We start from the raw sequence: 27,071 nt of genomic DNA on the forward strand, positions 1-27,071 counted from the left end.
TGAGTTTGAAATTATTAAATTCAATAAAGGATTGAAACATTAGGTCTAGCTAGATTTATTTTTATTTTCCTAGTAAAAAAATTCAAAAAAATATAGTTATGTGTAATAAAGAAACTAGAAAAGTTATTCATAATAATTTTTCTTTCATGATTTTTTTTTAATATTAATTGGATTAGCTTTGAGTTTGATGAGTGTTTAGTATTAACTGGATATATTTTGAGTTTTAAATTATTTTTGAAAACGAATAAATCCTATATTTTAATATTACTTGATTTGGAATCTATTTGCTTGATAAAATTTTTTAGATAAGTTAAAGAAAATAAAAAAAATGTGTTATTTAGAAAAGATCATATTTGATGATTTTTGGTATGGTTGGTGAAGAGAAATGAAAAAAAGAAAGAGATCGTGTTTACCTTATTTGTTTTTATGATTGTTTTAAATTATTTTTATTTCTTTATGTTTTCTTTTGCTTTTAAAAACAAGTGAACAAAATTTTTATTTGTTTTTTGGAAATTGTTCTCTATTTAACTTTGGTTTTAAAAATTGTTTTCAAACAAAAAGGCCAAATAATGCTATAAATTTCTAAATTACACCACCAAGCAACCTTATAGATTTAATACTATTTTTGTATGCTAAATGACCTAAGCTCTTAACTTATTCCTAATACCTTGATTTACATTTTTTGTTTCCTCTGGTTAAGATTTTTTAGCGTTTAGAATGAGTATAATTTTTTTAATTCATAAATGAATTTTTATGTTTATCTTAATCTTATTGACCTTGACTTAGTGCCAAGTCATGGTCTTTCTATCCACACCTTTTTATTTTCTTTTTTTCTTTTTTTTTCCTTTTTGTTCAAGTCAAGGTCTTCAATCAAGGCACTTGGTTTTTGTGGTAAGGCAAAGACTCAAGTCATTTTCCACTCAATTAGAATTTAATATGATACAACTCAAATAAAACTAAAAACAAAAAGAAGTGAAGCTATCATTGTCACTGCTTTAAACCACCTTCTATATATTTTGTTGAATTGAAAATGCAAGGGAAACAAGAAAGAAGTTTTAGGTAAGGAACTGATATTGATAAATTATTTTTAATATGCTTTTCTATCTAATCCTTCTAACTCTAAGTGATTTCAGTTCTCGCCAGTCAAAGTAAGGTTGATCTTTAAGATGATTATAATTGTTTTTCTTAATATATATTTACATATGTTATTAGTAGATCTTTTTAGATTGGTGACGTTTGTTAAATGTGTTGTTTAAAGTAAGTTCTTCATGTTGTGCAATTGTCTTTTAGATTTTTCCAGTGTTTTCATTTTTATGTTGGAAATAAAATTTCAATTCAATTCAAGAAAATGCTGACTACATATTGGAATTCAATTTTTACAGGTGCTCCTTACTAGAGAATTGAATATTTACATGGAGAAAATTTCAATTCTTGGTTTCATTTTAGCTATTCTCTATCTCATAACAACAGAACTTGCATGTAATGGTCATACCCGTATCGACAACAATGTTCAATCTGAACAAAAGGCTCTTATTGACTTCAAAAGTGGTCTCAAAGATCCCAACAATCGGCTTTCATCATGGAAAGGAAGCAATTATTGCTCATGGCAAGGAATTAGTTGCGAAAATGGCACAGGATTTGTCATTTCAATTGATCTTCATAACCCTTATCCTCGTGAGAATGTATATGAGAATTGGAGCTCTATGAACTTAAGTGGAGAAATTAGTCCTTCATTGATAAAACTCAAGTCTTTGAAATATCTAGATTTGAGTTTCAACTCATTCAAAGCCATGCCAGTTCCTCAATTCTTTGGGTCTCTGGAGAATTTAATATATCTAAACTTATCAGGTGCTGGGTTTAGTGGATCAATTCCTTCAAATTTAAGGAATCTTTCTAGCTTGCAATATCTCGATCTTTCTAGCTTGCAATATGTCGATCTTTCTTCTGAGTATCTTTACGATATTGATTCAGAGTATCTTGACTATATTTATTCTGAACATTTTAATAATTTATTTGTTGAAAATATTGAATGGATGACTGGCCTTGTTTCCTTGAAGTATCTTGGTATGAATTATGTTAACCTTTCATTGGTAGGAAGTCGGTGGGTTGAGGTGGCAAACAAGCTTCCAAGTTTAACTGAGTTGCATCTAGGTGGTTGTGGCCTCTTTGGCTCATTTCCATCTCCAAGCTTTATTAATTTTTCTTCACTTGCTGTTATAGCTATCAACTCCAACGACTTCAATTCCAAGTTTCCTGACTGGCTTTTAAATGTCAGCAACCTTGTATCCATTGATATAAGTGACAATAAATTATATGGGAGAATTCCACTTGGTCTTGGTGAGCTACCCAATTTGCAATACTTAGATCTATCTTCTTCGATTTATCTATTTTCAGATTTCCATCTCAGGGGCAGTATCTCTCAACTGTTGAGGAAGAGTTGGAAAAAGATAGAAGTTCTAAAGTTGGATGGAAATGAATTACATGGTAAATTTTTTGTGTTATTAGAAAAATTGATTTTTCTTTGTTGATATGTTAATGTGTAGATAAATATAGTTCACAATTGTGTATATGAGTGTTGAATATGTATCAATATACAAATATCAAATAATCACTATATTTTGTTCAATTGTTGGAAACAAAAATCTTCTTATTAAAAAAAATATTATTTTGAATTCTAAATTTCTTAGAAGGAAATTTAGTTTTTTTTTTATCTAAAAAAAAGTATGTAGTTTAACAATTTATGCTTGTGAAGTATCTATGTTATCTAACAATTTTTGTATGAAGGTAAGTAATTACAAAAAGTGTTTGTCTACATAACTATTAAAAAGAATTGCATCTTATAGGAGTATGATTTTTTTTAATCCTTAACTTCCTTTTTTACTTTAAATTAGTTGATGAATGATTTATTATTTTCGATTGTCAATAATTATATATTTGTTATATTAATTATTTTTTGAATGTTTTCATTTCATTTTGACATAACTCTTTTTTTTTTTTCAATTTGTTTTGCTTTTGAGGATAATAATTTGAGCATGTACTAAATGGAATATTTATATGATGGTTGAATTGATATATGATGTGCTTTGTCACTTATGTTTTAATATTTTACTAATTTTAGTTATTAAATGTTTTCCATTTTTTACTCTCATGGTATACCTTCTTTTAAACTATTCTATTAAAATTTTATTCTAAATTGTTATGTTTATTTAAAGTACTTCTTGTTCCTATAAAATTCAAATAATTATAATTTACTATTCACTTATATTTGAAAAGCTTGTAACTAATAAATTAAAAAATCACATTGTATTAAAATTTAAAAATTTACTTTCTGTATCTCCAAAAAGAATTAAATTCCTATTTTGACAATTTATGTTTGTTAAGAATCTTTATCATCAAATACCCTTCAATCATCTCCTACATATTTTCAATTTCCATTTTCTCTCACTAATTCATCTATTATATCAAAATATTATACTAGGTTGAACTCCTACTTTTCTCTAGCTTTGTTCTTTAATGGTACGTTCTACTTTCAAAATATTATAGCTTTGCAGATAGGAGTAATTTTCTATTCAAATTTTCTAGGAGTTTGTAAATAAATAGAATAACCACTTGGAATTAAAATAATTGTTGAGAAAAACATTTTTTTTTTGCATTGCTAAAATACAAATGATATTTTTGGTAACTTGGATCTATTAAAAAAAGAAAAATGTAATTACCTTCTCAATCTTTTGGTTTATATTTTCATTTTCTATATTTTCTCATTGAACTATCACTTTGTTCAAATTATTTTCGTTTATTGTTAAAGAAACAATTAATGTCAATGATTAATCCTACTAGTCTTATAACAGTGAAATCAATTACTTTATTTCATGGTTATCAGAAAAGAAAAAAAAAGTACCTAAAAAAAATCTAATATTTTTTGTTACTTTTTCTTTAAAGTAATTGTTCATGAATTAATTTGTTTTGTTATTTACTATTTTTATTATTTGTTTGTTACATAATTTTAATTAATACATATTTTTATTCTTGGTCATTGCAGGTTCAATTCCAAGCTCCATTGGAAACTTTTGCAACTTAAAATATCTGGATTTGAGTTTTAATCTCTTGAATGGAAGTTTACCTGAGATTATCAAAGGACTTGAAACCTGCAGTTCTAAAAGTCCTTTGCCTAATTTGACAAAATTGTCCTTGTACAACAATCAATTGATGGGAAAATTGCCGAATTGGTTGGGTGAGCTTAAAAATCTCAAGGCACTCGATTTATCCAATAACAAATTTGAAGGTCCCATCCCTGCTTCTTTGGGGACATTGCAACACTTGGAGTTTCTGTATCTTCTGGAGAATGAGCTGAATGGAAGTCTCCCAGATAGTATTGGACAACTTTCTCAAGTGCAACACTTGATTGTTTATTCCAATCATTTGAGTGGAAGTCTCCCAGATAGTATTGGACAACTTTCTCAACTGGAACAATTGGATGTTTCTTCCAATCATTTGAGTGGAAGTCTCCCGGATAGTATTGGACAACTTTCTCAACTGCAAGGCTTGCAGGTTTCTTCCAATCATTTGAGTGGAAGTCTCCCGGATAGTATTGGACAACTTTCTCAACTGCAAGGCTTGCACGTTTCTTCCAATCATTTGAGTGGAAGTCTCCCGGATAGTATTGGACAACTTTCTCAACTGGAACAATTGGATGTTTCTTCCAATCATTTGAGTGGAAGTCTCTCTGAACAACATTTTTTGAAGCTGAGTAAGTTGGAGTATCTATATATGGGCTCCAATTCTTTCCATTTAAATGTTAGTCCTAATTGGGTTCCCCTTTTCCAGGTGGATGAACTTGATATGTGTTCATGCCACTTGGGTCCTTCATTTCCGGCTTGGCTTCAATCTCAAAAGAACCTCAACTTTCTTGATTTCTCAAATGGCAGCATTTCAAGTCCTATTCCAAACTGGTTTGGGAATATTTCTTTGAATCTGCAACGGTTGAATCTTTCTCACAATCAGTTACAAGGTCAGCTACCAAATTCATTAAATTTTTATGGTTTATCAGAGATTGATTTCAGTTCCAACCTCTTTAAAGGACCTATTCCTTTTTCAATCAAAGGGGTCGATATTCTAGATCTCTCCTATAATAAATTTTATGGCTTTTTTCCATCGAGTAGAGGTGAATCCGTGTCAAGCTTGTCTTATCTTTCTCTTTCAAGTAATCAAATAACAGGGGCCATCCCATCAAACATAGGTGAATTCCTACCCAGCTTGCAGTTCCTTTCTCTTTCGGGTAATCGAATAACAGGGACCATCCCAGATTCCATAGGACGCATCACCAATCTTGAAGTCATTGATTTTTCAAGGAATAATTTGACTGGAAGCATTCCTTCTACCATAAATAATTGCTCTAACCTTTTTGTGTTAGACCTTGGAAACAACAATCTGTTTGGGATAATACCGAAGTCGTTGGGCCAGTTACAATCGCTCCAATCACTGCACTTGAACCACAACGAGCTTTCAGGAGAGCTCCCCTCATCTTTCCAAAATTTAACAGGCTTGGAAGTTCTTGATCTTAGTTACAACAAATTGTTGGGTGAGGTTCCTGCATGGATTGGAGTTGCTTTCGTAAATCTGGTAATACTCAACTTGAGGTCGAATGTGTTTTGTGGAAGACTTCCCTCCCAGCTTTCAAATTTAAGCTCCCTGCATGTCTTAGACATTGCACAAAACAATCTGATGGGTAAAATTCCAATCACTTTGGTTGAGCTTAAAGCCATGGCTCAAGAGCATAACATGATCAATATATATCCTTCGTTTCAAAAAGAGGGACTCTCCTGGTATGAAGAACTATTGGTTGTGATTACCAAAGGCCAAAGTCTTGAATATACCAGGACTCTTTCTCTTGTTGTAGGCATTGACCTATCCAACAATAATTTAAGTGGAGAGTTTCCCCAAGAAATAACAAAATTGTTTGGTTTGGTGGTTTTGAACTTGTCGAGGAATCACATTACTGGCCAAATTCCTGAAAGCATTTCAATGTTGCGACAATTGTTATCTCTTGATTTGTCAAGCAATAAGCTTTCCGACAGCATTCCTTCAAGCATGGCCTCATTATCATTCTTGAGTTATTTGAATCTATCAAATAACAATTTCTCTGGTAAGATCCCCTTTACAGGGCAAATGACAACCTTCACCGAGCTGGCCTTTGTGGGAAACCCTGATCTATGTGGAGCTCCATTGGCCACAAAATGCCAGGATGAAGATCCAAATAAAAGGCAAAGTGTTGTTAGTGACAAAAATGATGGTGGCTATGTTGATCAATGGTTTTACTTGAGCGTTGGCTTGGGATTTGCCATGGGCATCCTAGTTCCATTTTTTGTTTTGGCAACAAGGAAATCTTGGTGTGAGGCCTATTTTGATTTTGTGGATGAGATTGTCAGATGGTTGTTGAGAGGAAGAGCAACCTATGCCAAAAATCATCCTAGAAGGCGATAAATTTTATTTGTAGATCTTTCTATGCTTTATGTATCATTATAAGCTTTGGAAGTGAATTTCATCACAGTTGCAATAGAAGAAAAGACTTAGCTTTTAATTTATTTTAACTTCAGAACATATCCTTTGTTTATAATCTGCAGTGTTTTGGCATTGTCGGAAGGCTTAGAAAAGAACTTGACACCTCTTATTCATTCTACATTCAGAAGTCTTGCTTATCATATTTCCTAGCTCCTTATCAATCATTAAATTCCTTGTACAACCAAATATTGTGAAATTCTGCATGAACATAACCAAAGAGAAGTGAAAAAACAGTTGTTTCTGAATTTTCACTGAAAGCAAATACATCTTATCATACCCTATTCAAGTTCTAAAGCAATATAGATCGTAGATGATTTCCAGATACCCCTGTGCCACCAACACAACACAAATATATAAATAAAAACAAATTAATTAACCAAGAATGGGTAAAATCCACACAATGGCCTTTATTTAATTACTGAAACATGAATATATAAACAATTCAGCCTGGTCATGCCCACCACTTTGAATTGGCCAATTAACTTAGCAATTTGGGAGTGGGGAAATCATTTGCCTTAGTTGTAGAATGCATCATTTTGCCTTGTAAATTGAGAGAAAAAGTAACCTATCTCACCAATATAAGATAGGAATTCCAACCTTAGTAAATATCGGTAACAATCCAACCATTTATGCTATTAGTGGATCAACAATGTATGTTAGGCCAATTAATACTTATGATAATTGTGGTGAGGTTCAAACCTAAGACCCCTCAAAAGCCAAAGATTCAACACCATTTTAAACTACAAATTTAACTCAAAAGTTTAAACAACATGGTACTCACCAATAAGACATATTAACGTAATTTTGTAGGGTTAATAGACTTAATTAATAGCAAAAGCAAAAGCAAGAAAATCCTTTGGTGGGACTTCCATTTGCATCCACCATGTGATGTGGGCATCGACAGTGGTCGAGCATCCACCCAAATCGCACAGCCCAAGCCACCATCTAGCAACTACAAATACATCCAAAGAAGCATACCTCTCCCAACCCACAAAATGTAAATTGTTGGGACACATTGATAAATTTGATACTTCACAATTCCAACCAAAGGAGAAAATGGGGCACCGACGAAACCACATAAGAAATCAAATCAAATGATTTCCCTAAAACCCAAAAGCGACATTCTCGATCACTTTTTGGGTTGACAACAACTTGAAGTAACTACCAGTCTCATCTGCTAATACACATTTTTGGGTAATATTTAGTTATCAATTTGGAGCCGCTTTCTTGGTTTTGAACCCATAAAAAACCACTCCAGACAAACCCAAATTAAATAATTCAGGTTTCTACATAAGGGGTTGTTAATACTATTTAAAAAAAACCCTAATTCTGCAATGAAAGTGAAATGAAAAAATTGAAAATTTGACAACAAATTCCTAAAGAAAAGCGAAAATGGAAGTGGGTATGGTGCATTGAGACAAGAAAGTTTAGAATTTTGAAGACTTTCGGAGAAATGCACATGCTATTGATTTTTAAGTTCAATTTTGAGAATAATTCACTCTAAGTAACCACAAACAATGAGAATAAAATGATACCATTTCTATGTACTTTACAAACACATCCATGTTGATAAATATATTTATCTATTCTTTTTTTTTTTTTTCAATTTTTATTCTTTCATTAGAAGTTTGTGAAATTGTTAATTTTTTAGATAAACATTTGACCAATATTTTTTCATTAAAAATGAATATTAATATCTGAAAATTTTTAACTATAAATTATAATATTATACTTATATTTTTATTTACTTTAAAACAAATACTACATTATAAGAAATAAATACAAAATAAATGGATAATAATTGTTTCTATAAATAACTTAATGATAACTTTTCATATATAATAAAAATATAAATTATGTATTTTTTTTGTTAAGAAAATGGTAATCTTTTAATAAAAATAATAAAAATAGATATTAATATTTTAATAAATCAATAAAATTGTATTTATTTGTTAAGTTTTAAAATTTATAGATTTATTAAAATATTAGTAAAATAAAATTTATAAATTTATTGAAATATATTCATCATTATCATATTTGATATATAAAATAAGGAGTGAGAATGAACACCTCATTCATTATCATGTTTGGAATGAGAATGAAATAAAAAATGATTCTAACAAATAAAGGAATTTCTATAAATTATTTAAAAAAAACACTTTTCTAATAGTAAAAAATAAAAAAACTGATTTATATAAGTTGTTTTTAAAAATAATTTTTTTAATTTTGATTTTTAAAATTTAATTTATATAATATAAATGAAATTTAATTCAATTCTTATTACAAATAAAAAGAAAAATTATGATTGAATTAAAAATAAATAGTTTTTAATAAAATATAAAAATAAATTAAAAATAATTCAACTCTTTTCCTGGGCTAGGCCAGCCTTTTGGGCTCTCTTATGGGTCCTATCTCTGGGCCTAATTTCTGGGCCAATTTTGGGCCTCCCTTTTTTAACATATATAATTTTTCTGAAGCCTTTTTTGCCTCCTTAAAGGGACCATTTTCTGGCAACTTCGGGGCATTTGAATTTTTATTTTATTTAATTTTTTTCCTAATATTTTAGCTATGAATTATAATATTTTAGAACTTCACACAAATATTTATCTACTTTAAAAAAGAATATTAAATTATAAGAAATAAATAAAAAATAAATATTTCAATAAACCACGTCATGATAAATTTCATACATAACAAAAAATATAAATTATGTATTTTTTTTTTATAAAAAAAGATGATAATATTTTAGTGAAAGTTATAAAAGATACATTAATATAAGAAGTTGTTAACCTTATTTTTAGGGTGAGGAGTGATCTTAAACACAACATTAATGGGCTTAAAAGCGGGCTTCTGCTCCTCAATTGAAGCTACCACATGGCACCATGTCATAAGCCAACAACCCTCCCCTCTTCCTCCCCTCACCCACACGGGCCACACCCAACCGAAACCCACCCCACATGATACCCAACCCAATAAAAAATGGACTGGGCCTAATTTTGGCCCATTTTCCTAGGCTTGATAGTTTGTTCATTTTCCTGTCTTTTAGGCCCTCTTATGGGTCCCATCCCCTGGCCCAATTTTGGACCTCACTTTTTTTTATAAAGCCTTTTTTTTGTCCTTAAAGGGACCATTTTTTGGCCCCTTTCTGGGCAACTTTTGGGTCGTTTGAATTTTTATTTTATTTTCTTTTTTCTGAAACCATTTTTTCCTCTCTGCAAGGGCCTAATTTATGGGCCCAATATATGGGGCTTTTTTTTTTTTTTTTTTTTTTTCCTTCTCCATTTTAACTTCCTAACTTTCAAAACCCATAATTTTAAATGAGTCATGGTCTTTTGATTATTTATTTATTTATTTAATTTTGAAAGATGTTGTAGTATGTGGCTCATATTTGAGCGAAAAGACATATGGAGAAAAAGGGGTAAATGCAGGAGCGAAGTGATAGCATTTATCATTTAGGCTTGTATTTCTTTTGTTGTAGGCGAACGATAGGTTGGGGGTGCAGGGGGCAACACCCCTGCGGTATCGTTCAGGGGTATTTTTGGAATTTCATTACTTAAGGGTTAGTATAAATACCCTTTTATGTAACCTTAATTTGATACATAGTGAAAATCATCTTTTCTTGTTCCCATGGATATAGGTAATTAGTTGAACCACGTTAAATTTACGTGTTTTTCTTTCTCGTTTTTCTATTTTTCATCATTAATCGTTGCACGGATTCCAATAGATGTTTTACTTGGGCATAATTTAGTTTTTTGACTTGATAACATGATCAACATTACATAGAGAAGTTCTGTTATCATAGGCCATAATCAAACAACATAATCTACATTTCATACAAAATTGACAGATCATAAAAGAGTACAAACTATTCTAATATAATTTTAAAATAGTTATTTATTATCCATATGACTATTTGACTTGACAAACTTTACAATGTGGTCTACACTTTATTCGAAATAAACATTCTTTATTATGGATGATAATCAAGAAAAAAATTGATTATTATGATTTAATTTTAAATGGTTAATCATTGTCCATGATTAAATCTAGGCAAATTAAGTTACTAGATATTTCACTCTTACTCTTACTCATTGTCTATGATTAAATCTCAGCCAGAATCACATCCCGTTTTAGAGCTAGTTCCATTTGTCATTTCTCCGACTCTTACTCCTCCCATCCATGGGAATTAAGTTTGAGACACCAACCAATAGAGCCACTTTCATACATGTAAAACCCGTCTTTAATATTGTTGAAACCATCCAAAGCTGACGGGTTGATTCAAAGAGACCAAACTTTTGCCACCCATGGGAAAAGGATTCCAAATATAAAAATCGGCATTAATGTTTCCAAACAACTTTGTCGTGGTTCAATAATAAATAGAAACATATCCATCCTATAAGTCTGATAAATCTTTTTATTTTTTATAGGGAACAAGGAGATGTATTAATATAAAGGAGAAAAAAGGTCCATGAACTAAACCAAAGGGAAAGTCAAGCACTGATCATCATTATTACCTGTACATGTAAATTTGAAGATTTTTCTTGGACCCTTATTACCAATCTTCTACCTTTGATATGAGACAAGTAGGGCCTGCAGGATCATCCAATTCAGAGGTCATCTATCGAATCCTAGGGTATTCTTAGCGATGAGTTTCTCTATCTAATGCCTTTGAAATTCTCTCTACCTTGGATGTTTTGATCTACCACAATCATCAAAAGTAGATTTGCTTCTAAAATTCTCTTGCAGGTAATTTCTATTCTATGGATATTTTGATCTGGGTGAGGTGATTCTAATTATTTTTTCTTAACATGCATAGAAGGATGATGCACAAGTACTTGACAATTTTTCTTATCTAATTAAATTGATGATCTTTCTTACATGTGTTATTGAGTGTCTTGATGCATTTGTCTTCTTTTTATTCGTATATGGGAAACAAAATTTTTCTTCAATTCATGAAAAGAGTTATAACATGTTGCAATTAAGTTTTTACAGGTGTTCATAGTTGGTGAATTGCATAATAAATGGAGAGGATTTCAATTCTGGGTTTCCTTTTAGCTCTTCTCTATTTAATGGTGAGAGGAACAATTGCTTATAAGGATGAAACTCATTTGACAGATTGCCTAGAATCCGATCGAGAAGCCCTTATTGACTTAAAAAGCGATCTCAAATATTCCAAAAATCGATTTTCATCATGGAAAGGAAGTAATTGTTGTCAATGGAAAGGGATTAGTTGTGAAAATAGTACCAGAAGTGTTATTTCCGTAGATCTTCATAATCCATACTCTCCTTTGTATGAATTTGAGAAAAGGAGCTCAATGAACTTGAGTGGGGAGATTAGTTCTTCATTGTTAAAACTCAAGTCCTTGAAACATTTGGACTTGAGTTTCAACACATTTGAAAGCATCCCAATTCCGGAATTCTTTGGATCTTTGAAGAATTTACAATATCTAAACATATCAAATGCAGGGTTTAGCGGTGTAATCCCTCCAAATTTGGGAAACCTCTCAAGGTTGCAGTATCTTGATCTTTCTTCTCAATATGGGAATGGTCTATCTGCTGATAATTTTGAGTGGATGATTGGTCTTATTTCCTTGAAGCATCTCAAGATGAACCAAGTCGACCTTTCATTTGTTAGATCAAATTGGGTGGATGTATTAAACAAGCTTCCATTTTTAACTGAGTTGCATCTATCTGATTGTCGCCTCTCGGGTTCAGTTTCTCTAGCCTCAGTAGTTAATTTTACTATGCTTTCTGTTATATCCATGAGGTGGAACTACCTTGATTCAACAATTTTGGAATTGCTTGTAAATATCAGCAGCCTTACATTCATTGATCTAAGCTACAACAGCTTAAACAGTATTCCTCTTGGTCTCAATCAGCTACCTAATCTGCAATACTTGAACCTGTATGGCAATGGAAATCTTACTGGCAATTGCTCTCAACAATTGAGGGAAGGTTGGAAAAAGATAGAGGTCCTCATTTTGGCTTCAAATAACTTTCATGGTAAACTTCAAATAACTTTCACTGCTCTTCCTTAAATTTATTGCTTATGACTTTATAATTGGTATATATTATTATACTATTTGTTAATAGATGAATTTTTCTTTTCTTTTCTTTTTTTGTTCTTGGTGATTGCAGGTAGCATTCCTGACTCCATTGGAAGCTTCTGCAACCTAAAATATTTGGACTTAGGCCATAATAACTTGACAGGAAGTTTACCTCAATTTCTGGAAGGAATGGAAAACTGCAGCTGTAAAAGTTATTTGCCTTACTTGACTAATTTGATCCTGCCCAACAATCAATTAGTTGGCAAATTAGCAGAATGGTTGGGACTGCTTGAAAATCTCGTGGAACTAGACCTGTCATATAACAAGTTTGAAGGCCTTATCCCTGCTTCTTTAGGGGCATTGTCAAATCTTGAGAGCCTCAAACTAAACAATAACAGCCTTCAAGGTCCCATCCCTGCAACTTTAGGGTCATTGCAACACTTGACAGATATGTGGCTTGGAACTAACCAACTGAATGGGACTCTCCCAGATAGTTTTGGACAGCTTTCTGAATTACTTTACCTGGAAGTTTCTTTCAATAGTTTGACAGGGATTCTCTCTGCAGAGCATTTCTCAAAGCTAAGTAAGTTGAAACACCTGTACATGCAGTCCAATTCAGGTTTTAATTTGAATGTAAATTCCAGTTGGGTCCCCCCTTTCCAGATCCGGGACCTTGCTTTTGGTTCATGCAGTTTAGGTCCTTCTTTTCCAGCCCGGCTTCAGTCCCAAAAGGAGCTTGTGTCTCTTGATTTCTCAAACACTAGCATTTCAAGTCCCATACCAAACTGGTTTTGGAATCTTTCTTCTAATTTAGATTTCTTAAATCTTTCTCTCAATCACTTGCATGGCCAGTTACCAAATCCATTAAATGTTTCTCAATATGCATTGATTGATTTCAGCTCCAACCTCTTTGAAGGACCTATTCCTCTTCCAACCAAAACTATTGAATCACTATATTTCTCCAACAATAATTTTTCGGGTCCCATCCCACCGAGCATAGGTGAATCCATTGCAAGCTCGAGGGTCCTTTCTCTTTCGGGTAATCAAATAACAGGAGTCATCCCAGCTTCTATAGGAGATATAAGGGGTCTTGATATCATTGATCTTTCATGGAATAGTTTGACAGGAAGCATTCCCTTAACCATTATCAATTGCTCTTCCTTAAGAGTTCTAGACCTCGGAAACAATGGTAGCATTCCACCTACATTGGGTGGCCTCAAAGCAATGGCTCAAGAGAAAAATATAAACCAATTTGTGTTATATGGGAGCTTTCAAGGCAGACGGTATGGAGGGCAATATTATGAAGAAAGCTTGGTTGTGAACATGCAAGGACAACGTCTAGAATATACCAGAACTCTTTCCCTTGTTACCAGTATAGACCTGTCTGGCAATAATTTAAGTGGAGAGTTTCCAGAGGCAATAACAGAATTATTTGGTTTGGTGGCTCTCAACCTGTCACGGAACCACATTACTGGCCAAATTCCTGAAAGCATTTCAAGGTTGAAGGAATTGTTATCTCTTGATCTATCAAGCAATAAGCTCTTCAGCACAATTCCTTCTAGCATGGCTTCATTATCTTTTTTGGGTTCTTTGAATCTATCAAACAACAACTTCTCTGGTGAGATTCCTTTTACAGGACAGATGACAACTTTTGATGACTTTGCCTTTGATGGAAACCCAGGTCTCTGCGGAGCTCCTCTTGTTGAAAAATGCCAAGACAAGGATTCTGATAAAGAGCACAGCACTGGTACCGATGAAAATGACAATCATTTCATTGATCGGTGGTTTTATTTGAGCGTCGGATTAGGGTTTGCAGCAGGTATTTTGGTTCCTTATTTTGTTTTAGTAAGCAGGAAATCTTGGTGTGATGCTTACTGGAATATTGTGGATGAAATCATTGATAAGACATTCTGGTTGAGAAGAAGAAGAAGAAGAGCAGCAACCTATACCAGAAGTCATGGAAGACCACAATAAATTTTACAGTTCGTTTTCTTATCTCTAAGAATTTCAATTCTTCTTAACCCAAGTAACAAGTAATGAGAAAAATAGAAAGAAACACTTCAGTGTGCTCCACCATCTAAACCTTTTAACTTCTTGATGGGGGGAGGTAGGTACAATTATGTCTTCCGTGAATGATGCTATGAATGTGGAAAATTTTCTCATACTAATGAAATTTCTACCTCCTTGATGGGAAAAGTTAATAGGTTTATGAAAATTCTACAACATTATTGGCAACTTGTCCTCTGTAATCTAGAAAAAAGTCTATTTGATAGTGATTGAACAACTCCTTCACCATGTGCAAAGTTCAATATCATTTTGACCGATATGTGCCAAGAAATATTAAATTGGCCGGAGATATAAAAGAATTTATAAATATTTTTTTCCTATTTATTTAAAAATGACCAGATAAAATTTTTAAATTTACAATATCAAAATTAATTCTCAAATTATTGTAGGTGAAATGAAAAAAAGTTGTGGGAATCATTATTATTAAATAGGAATAAATTTAATAAAATTTAAATTTACATGATTTCTTGTCAATGATTTTTTTTTAATATACATCTGATTTCATTTTATTCTCCCACAAAATATTATTTTCATTTTCAATAAGACTTCAATTTAATTTAATTAATTAATGTGATATAAATTAAATTTAAAATGTTTTTACAAAATCAAAACAAAAAATAAAAAATAAAAAACAATTTATCCAAACAAGTCTTTTTGTTTTTTGTTTTTCTTTTAAAAAGTTATTTTATAAAAATAATTTTTCAAATATCCTTAGTTTTATAAAACATTAAAAAACTATTTTTGGTTCTTTAACTTAAAACAATTTCTAATAACAAGCATAAGAAATCATGGTCAAACAAGAAATTAAAAAATAAATAAAATAAAGTGTTTATTTGACTTGTATTAAAAATGAATATTAAAATTATTTTTTTCTTATAATAATTTTTGTTTCACTAGAATAAAAAAAATTGTTTCATAATTTAAAAAAATTATTTATCTTTAACTCATAAATAATTGTAAATTTAATTTTTATTTTTTTAATAAGACTTAACTTAAATTTGATTTCATATGATTATAAATTAAATTTATAAAATAAAAGTAAGACATTATTTTTAAAAACAATACAAATTCTTTTATCTAAACAAGTTTTTTGTTTTAAAAAAACTATTTTTTAAAATATCTTATTAAACACTCTTATTTTAAAAACAAAAATTTAAAAACATAGTAAGAAAATTAAATATGATTAAAATTAATTTGAAATTTATATATTTTAATGGATAACTTTGGTGCAATGAAAGTTTCATTAAGCGTGACATAAATTTATGTCCTAAGTTAAAAAGAAGGCATCACCAAAAAGTTATAATATCCTAATTTTTACAAACCACTTTTTAACAAAGCTATTCAAACATATCCAAAGTTGATTTTCTAATAAGCCAAAAGCTTATTTGGCTCACTAATAGTTTAAGTTTTACGGTTATATGGTAATTTTGTTAAAAAAAAATTATAATTAAAAAAAGGTTAGTATTAAGGCATGAAAACATTGTTATATGTAAAATATATGAATTAATAATATTTTATTTAATAAATTTTTTTTATTTTATAATATCAATACTATCTTTTAAAATATAAATGGGAAAGATAATTAAACATATAAATATAAGTAATTAAGTCATTATGACAAAGGATTTGCAAGAAATAGTTTAAAGAAAAGTAAAAATAATAATAATTCAAAAAATAAATCAAAAAATGAAATATAACAATCCTATAATTTTTAATAAAATTAAGAGAAAATTAATAAAAAAAAATGTTAATTAATATGGTTTTTTTGAACAAATAGAATAATTTAAAATCCTACTCACCAATAGTAGACAAAAATAAACCATTGAGTCACATAAAAGTTGAAACCATTGTCAATGACCTTGCTTTCAAGCAAAGTAAAATATATATGTTCTATTTTATATTTTAGTATATTTTAGTAGAAAAACCCATCATCATGATTGTGACCTTAAACAAAACACTAGAAAAAAATATATATTTTAGTAAAAATTATATTTTAAAATATATATGTTCATATTTTATAAAACTATAAATTATATATTTTTTCTTTATAAATAAATAATAAAATTATTTTATATAATCAAACTACAATAGGTGAACAAATATAAAATAGAAAACACAAACACCCACTTCAAATTAATTCCCTTGGCTTTTCACAACCAAAACTACAAGATTCCTCAATCCATCCGTATTAAATTCAAAACAAAAACACTCACATTCATCAATATTAATTCTTGATCATTATTAACAAATACAAAAGACACACCCACCTCAAAAAAATTTCTGAGTTGTCATAACCCATATATATTACTATGATTTTATGGTGCTGTAATGACTAATGAGGAAAAAAAATCAGCAGGTGGTAAGGGTGAGCGGACGAGAACAGATGGCGCAGAAGTATTTGGTCTTGGTTTTGCTGGAGACAGGGATACAGCAGACATGCAAATTGCAGTCAAGAAGTGTTGCAACAACAGGGCCTCCACAGCATGGGCACACAGCTCCGGCTCCCTCTCTTTTTATCACCTTCTTTCTCATATCAAACACTTGGAATATACTCATCTTTGTCTTCTTCTTCTTCTTCCTTTATTTCCACCACTGATACTTAATTCCTTGGTGTCTCTACTGCTGGTCGAGGAATATATATATATATATGGGAAGTTGCAAGAGATCTGTAAGGATGTTTTCCAGGAAAATTCCAGAGGAAAATGGCTAGCAAGTTCCTTGTCGATGGATTAAAGGGCAACAGCTTTTTGGTGGGGCCCTTCAAAGTCGGTGCATTGAATTGGATCGGATCGGCTTGCATTTGAGTGCAATTTCGTTTATAAACCATTACACTATTAAAATATTATTTATTTATTTATTTATTATTATTATTGTAAAATTGATATGTTAAAAATAAAAATTATTAATATATGTAATTGAAACAATTTACTTCTTTGTAAGGTATGTAAAGTAAATCATTATTTTATCTTATTATTAAAATAATAATTTTGTTTTTTTTTAATATCCAGCCTATAGAGACTAAAATGTTAAAAAATAAAATCAACACCCCTATTCAAGTATTATTTTAAAAAATATTATAAAATTATTTTATTATTAAAAATATAAATTTTTAGATTTCTATCCCTGAGTTTGTAATGCGTGGATGACTCACGCTTGAGTAGATTAATTATTACATCCAGCAAACTATTAATTATTGCAAATTAATACAACTGTATTATTAAAAATACAAGTTGGATGACTCACCCAACTTGTATTTCCTTTCTCTTTTGGGTAATCGACTAACAGGGACCCATATTCCATAGGACACCTTACTTTTCTTTAAGTCATGGTGTCCTAACTTTTCTTTAAGTCATGGATTTTTCAAGTAAAAATTTGATTGGAAGCATTCCTTCTACCATAAATAATCGCTCTAGCCTAATTGTTTTAAACCTTAGAAATAACAATTTGTTTGGGATGATACCAAAGTCATTGGATCAGTTACAATTGTTGGAATCACTACACCTGAACCACAACAAGCTTTTAGGAGAGCTCCCCTCATCTCTGCAAAATTTAACAAGTTTGGATGTCCTTGATCTCGATTACAATAGATTTTCAGGTCAGGTTCCTACTTGGATTGGAGCTGCTTTTGTAAATCTTGTAATACTCAACTTGAAGTCGAATATATTTTTTGGAAGACTTCCTTCCCAACTTTCAAATTTAAGCTCCCTGTATGTCTTAGACCTTACAAAAAACAATTTGATGGGTGAAATTTCAATCACTTTGGTTGAGCTTAAAGCTATGGCTCAGAAGCAATTGAATATATATTCGTTAAATATGAATGTCAACTCCTTGTATGATGAAAGATTAGTTGTGATTACCAAAGGCCAAAGTCTAGAATATATAAGGACTCTTTCTTTTGTTGTTAGCATAGATTTTCCCGGTGATAATTTAAGTGGACAGTTTCCCTAAAGAATAACAAAATTTAAATGGTTTGGTGGTTCTAAATGTCACTCCCCAAGACCCACTCCAAGGGCGTGACAGTCATTTTACACCTTAAACCCGAAAGCTTAAAGTATAATCTGACCCAAACAATCATATTGTAACTGGATGTAACCAATTACCAAATACCTGTTCAGAGTAGCGGAACAAAATTCTAAAATCTTCAAACCTAACTTTAGAACTAAACATCCATCAACCAAAATCCATTATCCAAATAGATTGCAACTCAACAAATCAAGTACTAACAAATTTTTATAATCTCCAAATCTCAACTTCAAACTATCATAAAAAATATTTAAAAGCTCAATATCTAAATAGCTTCCAAAAACTAAATAATTCAAATGAACATAAACTTATAAGCTAACAATGTTCAAAAATAACATCCTAAGAAAAATCCTAATGATGACCATTTCCCGACCTAGCCATCACTCTTCGCCCGAACTAAGGGTACCTGAAAAATTATCAACAAATAGGAATGAGCTCAAAGCCCAATAAGGATCATTAATGCAGTCCATGGATCAAATATTTCAAGTTCACTTACAAAATAGGAGATATTATAACTAATTATTTTCATAAACCTTTGAGTCAGTTTTGTCAATACATTCAAAACTTTTAACTGTACACATTCATTTCTGATTCAAACATTTTCATATCAAATCCAATCAAAACATTCAAATTAATAATTTACTTTGGTCATCAAACATCAAATGGTGCCCAGTTAGGTGAGACTTTTCAAATAGGTAGCTAGCCTCAAATTGTTCCTTTAAGGTGGATGGAACCAAACTCTACTAGTACTAGTAACCTCTAACCAAACCCCTAGAGGCTGGGGTCCAAATCAATTACATTTTCCACCACAAAAATATAAAGATCAACTATTATATCCCGTTGACAAGGGCCAAACAAACCAGAGTCAAACACTTATTTCAATTATTCAAATTTGCAAAACACAATATCTCCACATTTATCTATTGTAAACAAAATATAAGGTTCTAACATACTTTTCAGGCAAAATATATTTGATCCATGCATAAAACTGTTGGGATGTTCAGTTAAAGTAGTCAAAGTTGTTAGAATTTCATTCTGTTAATAGTTCCTATTTTTTTTGGGACATGTTGGTAGGATTTGACTATTTCCTTAGCCATTTACCACGTTCTTACGTGGGCTGTTTGTTTCCTTTTTAATCTCTTTTGTAAGGCTTATATAAGCCCATAACTTGTTTTGAATTGAATAAGACTCATTCTCATATTGTGAGTGAATTGCATTATGTCTACAGTTTACAACAATCTGGTATCAAAGCCCCATCACGTGGCCTGATTGTGAGAGAAAAGAAACCGCGGTTTCTTGTAGAGAGAAAGAGTGAAAAGAGAGTAAGATAAGAGAAAGAGTGATCAAAGTATGGCAGCTGAAAGTAGTAACTTTGTTCAACCTGCAATTCCTAAGTTCGATGGCCATTATGATCATTTGTCTATGCTTATGGAAAATTTTCTTCGTTCAAAGGAGTATTGGAGCCTGGTCGAGAATGGAATCCCTGCTGCAGCAGAAGGAATAGAGCCTATTGAAGCTCAACAGAAGGCAATTGCAGATCACAAGCTGAAAGACTTGAAGGTCAAGAATTATCTGTTCCAAGCCATAGATCGAAACATTATGGAGACCATCCTCAATAAAGAGACTGGTAAGCATATCTGGGACTCTATGAAGCAGAAGTACCAAGGTTCCACAAGAGTCAAAAGGGCACAACTTCAAGCACTTCGAAGGGAGTTTGAGGTTCTGCAGATGAAAGAGGGTGAAAGTGTTGATGAGTATTTTGCTCGAACACTCACCATAGCAAACAAGATGAAGATTCATGGTGAAAGCATGAAGCAAGTGGTGATCATTGAAAAGATCCTGAGATCAATGACTTCAAGGTTTGACTATGTTGTGTGTTCAGTTGAAGAGTCTAATGATTTAGACACTTTAACCATTGATGAGTTGCAGAGTAGCTTGTTGGTTCATGAGCAGAGGATGAATGGGCATGGAAGAGATGAGCAGGCATTGAAGGTGTAGACCCTCAATTTTGTCCCTTTAGCACATGTCTTTAAATTCGTTTTCAGTGCTCCACAGTAGTTCCTTGGTGGCCCATGGCTACTCATACCACTTACCCTTTTCTGAGTCACCTCGGAGACTTTGGTTGAGGGATTATTTGATCCCTTATTGTGACCCTTGGCAGTTTTGATTTAGACTTAAGCTTTTCTTTATTTTTCTAGGATAGTTCTTATGCATGTTTAGGCCATTTAGACAATGTCCCGATCACTTTAGGACACTTGGCCTATTAGGCACCACCCTAGGCCCGTTTAGTCTCATCATAGGTCCGTTTAGGCACACTTGGCCCATTTGGACATTTTTAGCGTGACTTGCATGGTTACATGGCTTTTGGGCTCGGCTTTTGTTTATTGGTTTATTTTTATTTTATTTTATTTTAGTTTTAGCTTTATGATTATCATTCACTTTTTATTAGTTATTCTCCTCTTTATATTATTTTCCTTAACTTATTTATTATTTTTTATTTATTTATTTATTTATTTATTTTTTACCATTTCCTAATTTATTTACTTGCTTATTTATTCATTCAATGATTTAACTTCAAGAATTTCATGTTTTTGCAAGGAAACTTGCCATTGGAGTTTAAGGAAGGCGGGACTCTCCTTGGAAAGTTTTGGAGGGGAATTTGAAATTGGAAAGATTGCTTTTGATTAGAAGATTTGAAAAAAAAGATAAGGAGAAAAGAAGAGAGAAAAATAGGAGATTTCGTTTTTTTTAGGAAATAAATTTAGGTCTTGAGGGATGATATATATATATATGTGAGAAAAGGGAAGAAAAGTGGCAGCACGCATTGGAGTCTGAGAGTGAGAAGAAGAGAGATAGCAAAAAAGGGATTTTTCTTGAGGGAAAAGACACGCATGAGAGGAAGGAGAGGGAGATAGGAGTAGACTTTTGAAGATTTTTGGAGATCGTCTTGAGGGGAAGTACAGAGAGAGGGACTGACAGCACGCATCTTTCTCGTTTGAAGCTGAGCAATTCTCCTCAAAGATTGGCTCTTCCAGGTATGGTCACGTGAAATTCGCATTCTCTCATCTCTATTTGATTCTAAATATTATTTTGCAAGTCCCGATGTCATCTTATTGATTGTTGTGGAGAATTAGGACTGATTTTTTCTCTTCGAATATATTTAAGCGTGAGCATGCTCTGTTTTGGTTTTTGATTTTTAGTCTTTTTAATCTCTATTGTTAATGGTTGATGCATGGGATTATCATTGATATTGATATTCAAGAACCGTTCTCTTTTCCTCTGATATCCTCACCTGTTCTTTTTTTTAGCCCATTGACAAAGCAATGGAATGTGGCTTTGCTTGATGACTTACTCTATGCCTACCTTTCCTCTGTTTTGTTTTGTTTCTTTGTTTCTTTTCGCATCTTCTTCTATTTCTCTGTCACCCATCCCTTGCTGCACGATAGTTTGCACACCTATTGGGTATTCTCCCGGGTCAGTTGTGATTGGTCCTTGGATAGCAAAGAAAGCCAAGTTCTTAGTAACTTCAGAGAATTCGAGAATCAGAAATAAATTCAGAGAAGAGAGTTTGAGTCTGCTTCTGTGGCTACAGTCAGAAAGTTCTCAGACACGACAAGGGATGATTCTGAGTCCTATGTTTTTACCTCCATCTCCAAGGTCAGGGTCATCGTGAGGGTGCGCCCCTTTCTTCCCCATGAAATCGCCGCTGCCAAAAACGGCAACCCGACTTCGTGCACCTTGATCCTTGATCAAGACTGTGAATCTGGCGAAGAAGTTGTTGTTCATCTTAATGATCAAGAAACCAGTCGCAGAGAGTGCTACAAGTTGGACTCGTTTCTTGGCCCACATGACAACAATGTGAGTCTGATTTTTTTTTTTACAGAGAGGTAAGCCCTTTGATTCCAGGTATCTTTCATGGCTGCAATGCCACTGTCTTCGCTTATGGGGCAACTGGCAGTGGGAAAACCTACACCATGCAAGGCACTGATGAACTTCCAGGTCTAATGCCACTTACCATGTCAGCAGTTCTAACTATGTGTTGGAGCACAGCCAGCACTGCAGAGATGTCATATTATGAGGTCTATATGGACAGATGTCATGATCTGTTGGAAGTCAAAGCAAAGGAAATTGCAATATTGGATGACAAAGATGGGCAGATTCATCTAAAGGGCTTACCTCGTGTCCCAATAAGTTCCATGTCTGAATTTTATGAGGTCTTCTCTCGTGGAATTCAGCGCAGAAAAGTTGCACACACAGGGCTTAATGATGTCTCTAGCAGAAGCCATGGAGTCCTTGTGATATCTGTTTCCACTCCTTGTGATGATGGCTCCGATGCTGTTGTTACTTGGAAGTTGAACCTCATCGATTTAGCAGGTGATGAAGACAACAGAAGAACCTGCAATGAAGGGATACGTCTCCAAGAGAGTGCTAAGATCAACCAGTCCTTATTTGTCTTATCAAATGTGATTTATGCCCTTAACAATAACAAGCCCCGTGTACCATACAGAGCAAACAAACTGACCCGGATACTGCAAGATTCCCTTGGAGGAACCTGCCGTGCATTGATGGTTGCTTGTCTGAATCCAGGAGAGTACCAAGAATCTGTTCATACGGTCAGCTTGGCTGCACGGTCGCACCACATATCTAACTCTGTTCCATCAGCTCAAAAACAAGATACTCCAAATGTTAAAGTTGACATGGAGGCGAAATTGCGTGCCTGGCTTGAATCAAAAGGAAAGACAAAGAGTGCACAAAGAATGAGGGCATTTGGTTCACCTCTTATGAGCAAAGCTCCTAGTTCTTTGAGCTCTTTGAAGAAGCCCTGTCCATGTCACAGCTCCACAAAAGCAAAGGCTATTACAAACCAAGGTGCTTCCAATGCTAAAGAAAGGGTTCTTTCTGTGCAGCACAGAAATTTATTCTACAATGGAGATTCAGTTGATTCTGGCACAGAGCGTTTCAACTTTGCTGCTGAGAACAATACCAACAATACAGAAGAAGAGTTCAAGGCTGGTGGGGATGGGAGTGCCTCAGAAACAAATACAATTTTACCTGATGATGCATTGGCAAATGACAAGAAGATTCTGAAGCTGTATACTTGGAAGCTTCAGTTTTTAAGGCTCTGTTTCCTTTCATATACTGGGATCCATTACCTAGCATAGAAGAGTTCTACTTTGAGGGGCTTAGTATCTGCTCAACAGATTGGTACAGTCTAGGTAGGTTCAGGCAGTGATGCGAGCTTAATCTCTGCGAAGATATTGCCATAAATTCTGTAGTAACTGCCTTAACTTATGGTCAAAATAGCACCATTGTTCCCAGCTAAGAGCCGGATGTCATAAATTTGTTGAACTCTTTGAAGAATTTAAGAAGTTGAAGTAAAGAAAAATCATAAGAGTTGAAGCTCCATCACAATCCATTGTAGCCACAAGGTTACTGGCACATGATGGACTAAGTGCAGAACAGCTTGCTCGGGGTCTCAAGTCTTTTGAGTTGAAGACGACCTTTGAGGATGTTTTCCCTGCTGAGGCAACAAGTGTCAAAGAATACCTGCAGTAGGTTCATGAGATGGCAATAGTTTCCGCTATCCAGGAAGTGCAGAAAAATAATCTTAAAAGTTTAAATGATTATATGATGAAAGTTATGGATAAGCTTGCTACAGCTTTCAAGAGTGCTTATGACAGTTTGGGCCTTGAGACATCTTGTGGTAAATCTGCTAACATACAGAAAATTTGGTATCTGATGTAGACATTAATGGTTGAGGATACAGTTGTTTAATGGGAATTGTTTCATGTAAGGTTCTGACAAAGCTGATCTTCCTGAATGAAATAGGGAACACATCCCAAATCGTGACTGAACATACAATATTTGATCACAAACGGAGACTGGTATTCAACAAATCAGAGACCCCTGAGTCTGATTCTACAATTCTGACCAAAGAACACTTCTCTGAGATCTAGCCTGTGCTTCATGAGGTCTCTTTTGACACATTGGAAAGAACTAATTCAAGTGAAGCCCCGAAGGCTACTATAGTTATTCCAGATTCGGAACCTAAAAAGATGGAAAAAGTTGCTTCAGGGTTCATCTGGAACTCAGCTAGTTTAGGTGGAAATCTGGTGATGACACAAAGGAATCATTTCCCCTCTGGCATACAGTATTTCTGTCATTAGAGATGCTCTGGCCAAAATTGTTTATTCCAGATTATTTGATTGGACTGTGGATAAGATTAATAATTTTATTGGGCAAGATTCTGATTCAAAAGTTTTAATCGAGGTCCTGGATATTTATGGATTTGAGAGTTTCAAGACAAGCAGTTTTGAGCAATTTTGTATCAATTTGGCAAAGGAGAAACTGCAGCAACATTTCAATCAGCGTGTATTCAAGATGGAACAAGAAGAATATACAAAAGAAGAAATTGACTGGAGTTATATAGATTATGTTGATAATCAAGATATTCTTGATCTCATTGAAAAGGAACTTGCTAACATGAAGAAGCTGAACACAAGCTGAATGTAGCTGATGAATGGGAAGAACATGATATCTTGATAGAGATACGAGTCAAATCTTGTCAAGGAACTTGTGCGCAAATGGAGGAGAATAATTTCAAGGCAACTGATGATGTATATGAGCTGCATGAGAACAAAAGCATTTAGGCTGCTCAAGTAGCCCACAAGTATGAAGCGAACAGTTTGGAAGCAAATCAAGTGGCCCTTGGACAGGAGGAGAAATTAAAGATTGTCGCTGAGTCATAAGGTATTCATAAGGATTTCAAGGCAGCTAAGTGGAAAATGTACTGGTTGAAGAAATATTTGAAGCATCAGGCATGACTGATAGTAATGCAGAGCAAGAAGCGAATAAGATCAGAATGGACAATTCCACAGGGTCAGAATGTGAAAGAAATCGCTCAAAGCTGGCATCGACTTCATATGGGGAACAGTTTGATCAAAGAATAGATGAATTCTCCAGATGCTCAGAAATCACGTCAAAAGAAGCTTTGGATTCGGGGTCAAGCGCATCCTCTGACAAGAATCATGCCTTTGCCTCTAGTGATTTTAGTGACTGATATTATTTTGGTGGTGCTGGACATGAGCAAGGACTCGAATGAAATATGGTTCTGCCTACGCATGGAGTTACTATCAACCTTCGTGTTTGCCTTTTACATGATCCTGCTGGTGAGCATCCCACATGGAAGTATTGACCCAAGCATGGCAGGCCATGCTGTTATTTTGGCCTTAATTTGAATGCCCGACTACCACGGTGGATACTTAGTTTCTGCGAACTTGAAAACAAAATTATTCTCATTGAAAGGATTCACCAATACTGCCAAAATCCCAGGAGAAGCTCCACTGATCATTGAGAATTCTCGCCCTCCATCATCGTGGCCAGAAAATGGAACAATTGAACTAATTGATCTAAAGGTCCGCTACAAGGGAAGCCTTCCTGTTGTGCTTCATAGTGTAATCTACGGATTTCCTGGTGGTAATAAAATTAGAATTGTTTCTGTTGCTACATCCATTGCCACCATATCAATTGTTGTTACTGCTCCACGTGCAAAACTGCAAGAAGATTATCAGGATGAATTAGTGGCTGCCAGATATAGTGGCATAGGAAGCAAACACTGCACTACACATATGAAGCTTCTAAATGAGGACAAGTGTTACAACTTTAATGGTGGCCACATATCAGCTAACTGAGGAGAATGTCAAATCTGCTACTGCTTATGTGCTTCTCTACAGGAAGGTGAGAATCGACGATGCTGCTGTAAGCAATAGAGCACGATCCTGTACAGGTTATGACAATACCTCCCACCTAGTAGATGCCACATGTAAACGACTAATTCCTCCACGATTTAGTCATCCTTCTGAACCTGCACGTTGACAACCATATGGCCATCCCTCTTCTGGTCAAGTTTAAGATTAACTTGCTGTTAGTTCTCTTCTTCACATGTATGGCCACCTCGGTGCTTCTCCATCACTCAATCGAACAAAGTAGACAGATAGGATGATGTTATGAAGATTATTCAGCATGTCTAGAAACTCATGAGAAGTAAGTGTGGGTTCAGAAGTCAAGTTCAGTAGCAATGCCGAATGAATATTCCAGCAACCATAGCTCATTTGCAGCCTTATGTGCATCCTCATCGGGAAGTTACTAACCATGTTGATTATCTTCGAGCTCCTCACCAGATGGGAGTCTCAAATCAGCCTTTGGAAAATTCTGGTTCTGCACTAGCTCATCAGCAGATCCGTGACAATGTTAGTGGTGCTAATGGTGAAGATGATACCCCATCCAATAATCAAAATTGTGTAGTTCCAACAGATCTTTTAATCTCCGATGATGCAATACCTGAAACAGTTCAAGCAGAACCTGTAGTTGTGGCTG

The 27,071-nt window shown here is 33.3% G+C and overlaps 3 protein-coding genes and 1 pseudogene across 3 annotated transcripts; all 4 read left to right on the forward strand.

The window, feature by feature from the left end:
- Positions 1-1,178: 1,178 nt before the first annotated feature.
- Positions 1,179-6,581, forward strand: LOC132254332 (receptor-like protein EIX1). The gene is made up of 2 exons (XM_059739752.1): positions 1,179-2,484; positions 4,040-6,581. Exons 1-2 carry the CDS (start codon positions 1,413-1,415, stop codon positions 6,478-6,480), a joined length of 3,513 nt encoding a protein of 1,170 aa, XP_059595735.1. The 5' UTR covers positions 1,179-1,412; the 3' UTR covers positions 6,481-6,581.
- Positions 6,582-11,339: 4,758 nt separating this feature from the next.
- On the forward strand, positions 11,340-14,579 carry LOC104880427 (receptor-like protein EIX2). Its single transcript, XM_019222360.2, has 2 exons — positions 11,340-12,561; positions 12,697-14,579. Exons 1-2 carry the CDS (start codon positions 11,580-11,582, stop codon positions 14,577-14,579), a joined length of 2,865 nt encoding a protein of 954 aa, XP_019077905.1. The 5' UTR covers positions 11,340-11,579.
- A 5,466-nt stretch (positions 14,580-20,045) lies between these two features.
- Positions 20,046-20,693, forward strand: LOC109121433 (uncharacterized). Its single transcript, XM_019222128.1, has one exon. It carries the CDS (start codon positions 20,046-20,048, stop codon positions 20,691-20,693), a length of 648 nt encoding a protein of 215 aa, XP_019077673.1.
- A 1,554-nt stretch (positions 20,694-22,247) lies between these two features.
- On the forward strand, positions 22,248-23,857 carry LOC104880430 (kinesin-like protein KIN-10B; annotated as a pseudogene).
- The last annotated feature ends 3,214 nt before the right edge of the window (positions 23,858-27,071 follow it).

The sequence above is a fragment of the Vitis vinifera genome, chromosome 9 (assembly GCF_030704535.1).
Source record: "Vitis vinifera cultivar Pinot Noir 40024 chromosome 9, ASM3070453v1".
NCBI classification, from domain to species: Eukaryota; Viridiplantae; Streptophyta; class Magnoliopsida; order Vitales; family Vitaceae; genus Vitis; species Vitis vinifera.

Bases quoted from the DNA above. Each gene is read 5' to 3' on its own strand.
- LOC132254332 (XM_059739752.1), top strand. From the start codon at position 1,413: ATGGAGAAAATTTCAATTCTTGGTTTCATTTTAGCTATTCTCTATCTC. The intron at 2,485-4,039 runs GTAAATTTTTTG...TGGTCATTGCAG, and splicing joins GGATGGAAATGAATTACATG to GTTCAATTCCAAGCTCCATT.
- LOC104880427 (XM_019222360.2), top strand. From the start codon at position 11,580: ATGGAGAGGATTTCAATTCTGGGTTTCCTTTTAGCTCTTCTCTATTTA. The intron at 12,562-12,696 runs GTAAACTTCAAA...TGGTGATTGCAG, and splicing joins GGCTTCAAATAACTTTCATG to GTAGCATTCCTGACTCCATT.
- LOC109121433 (XM_019222128.1), top strand. From the start codon at position 20,046: ATGGCAGCTGAAAGTAGTAACTTTGTTCAACCTGCAATTCCTAAGTTC.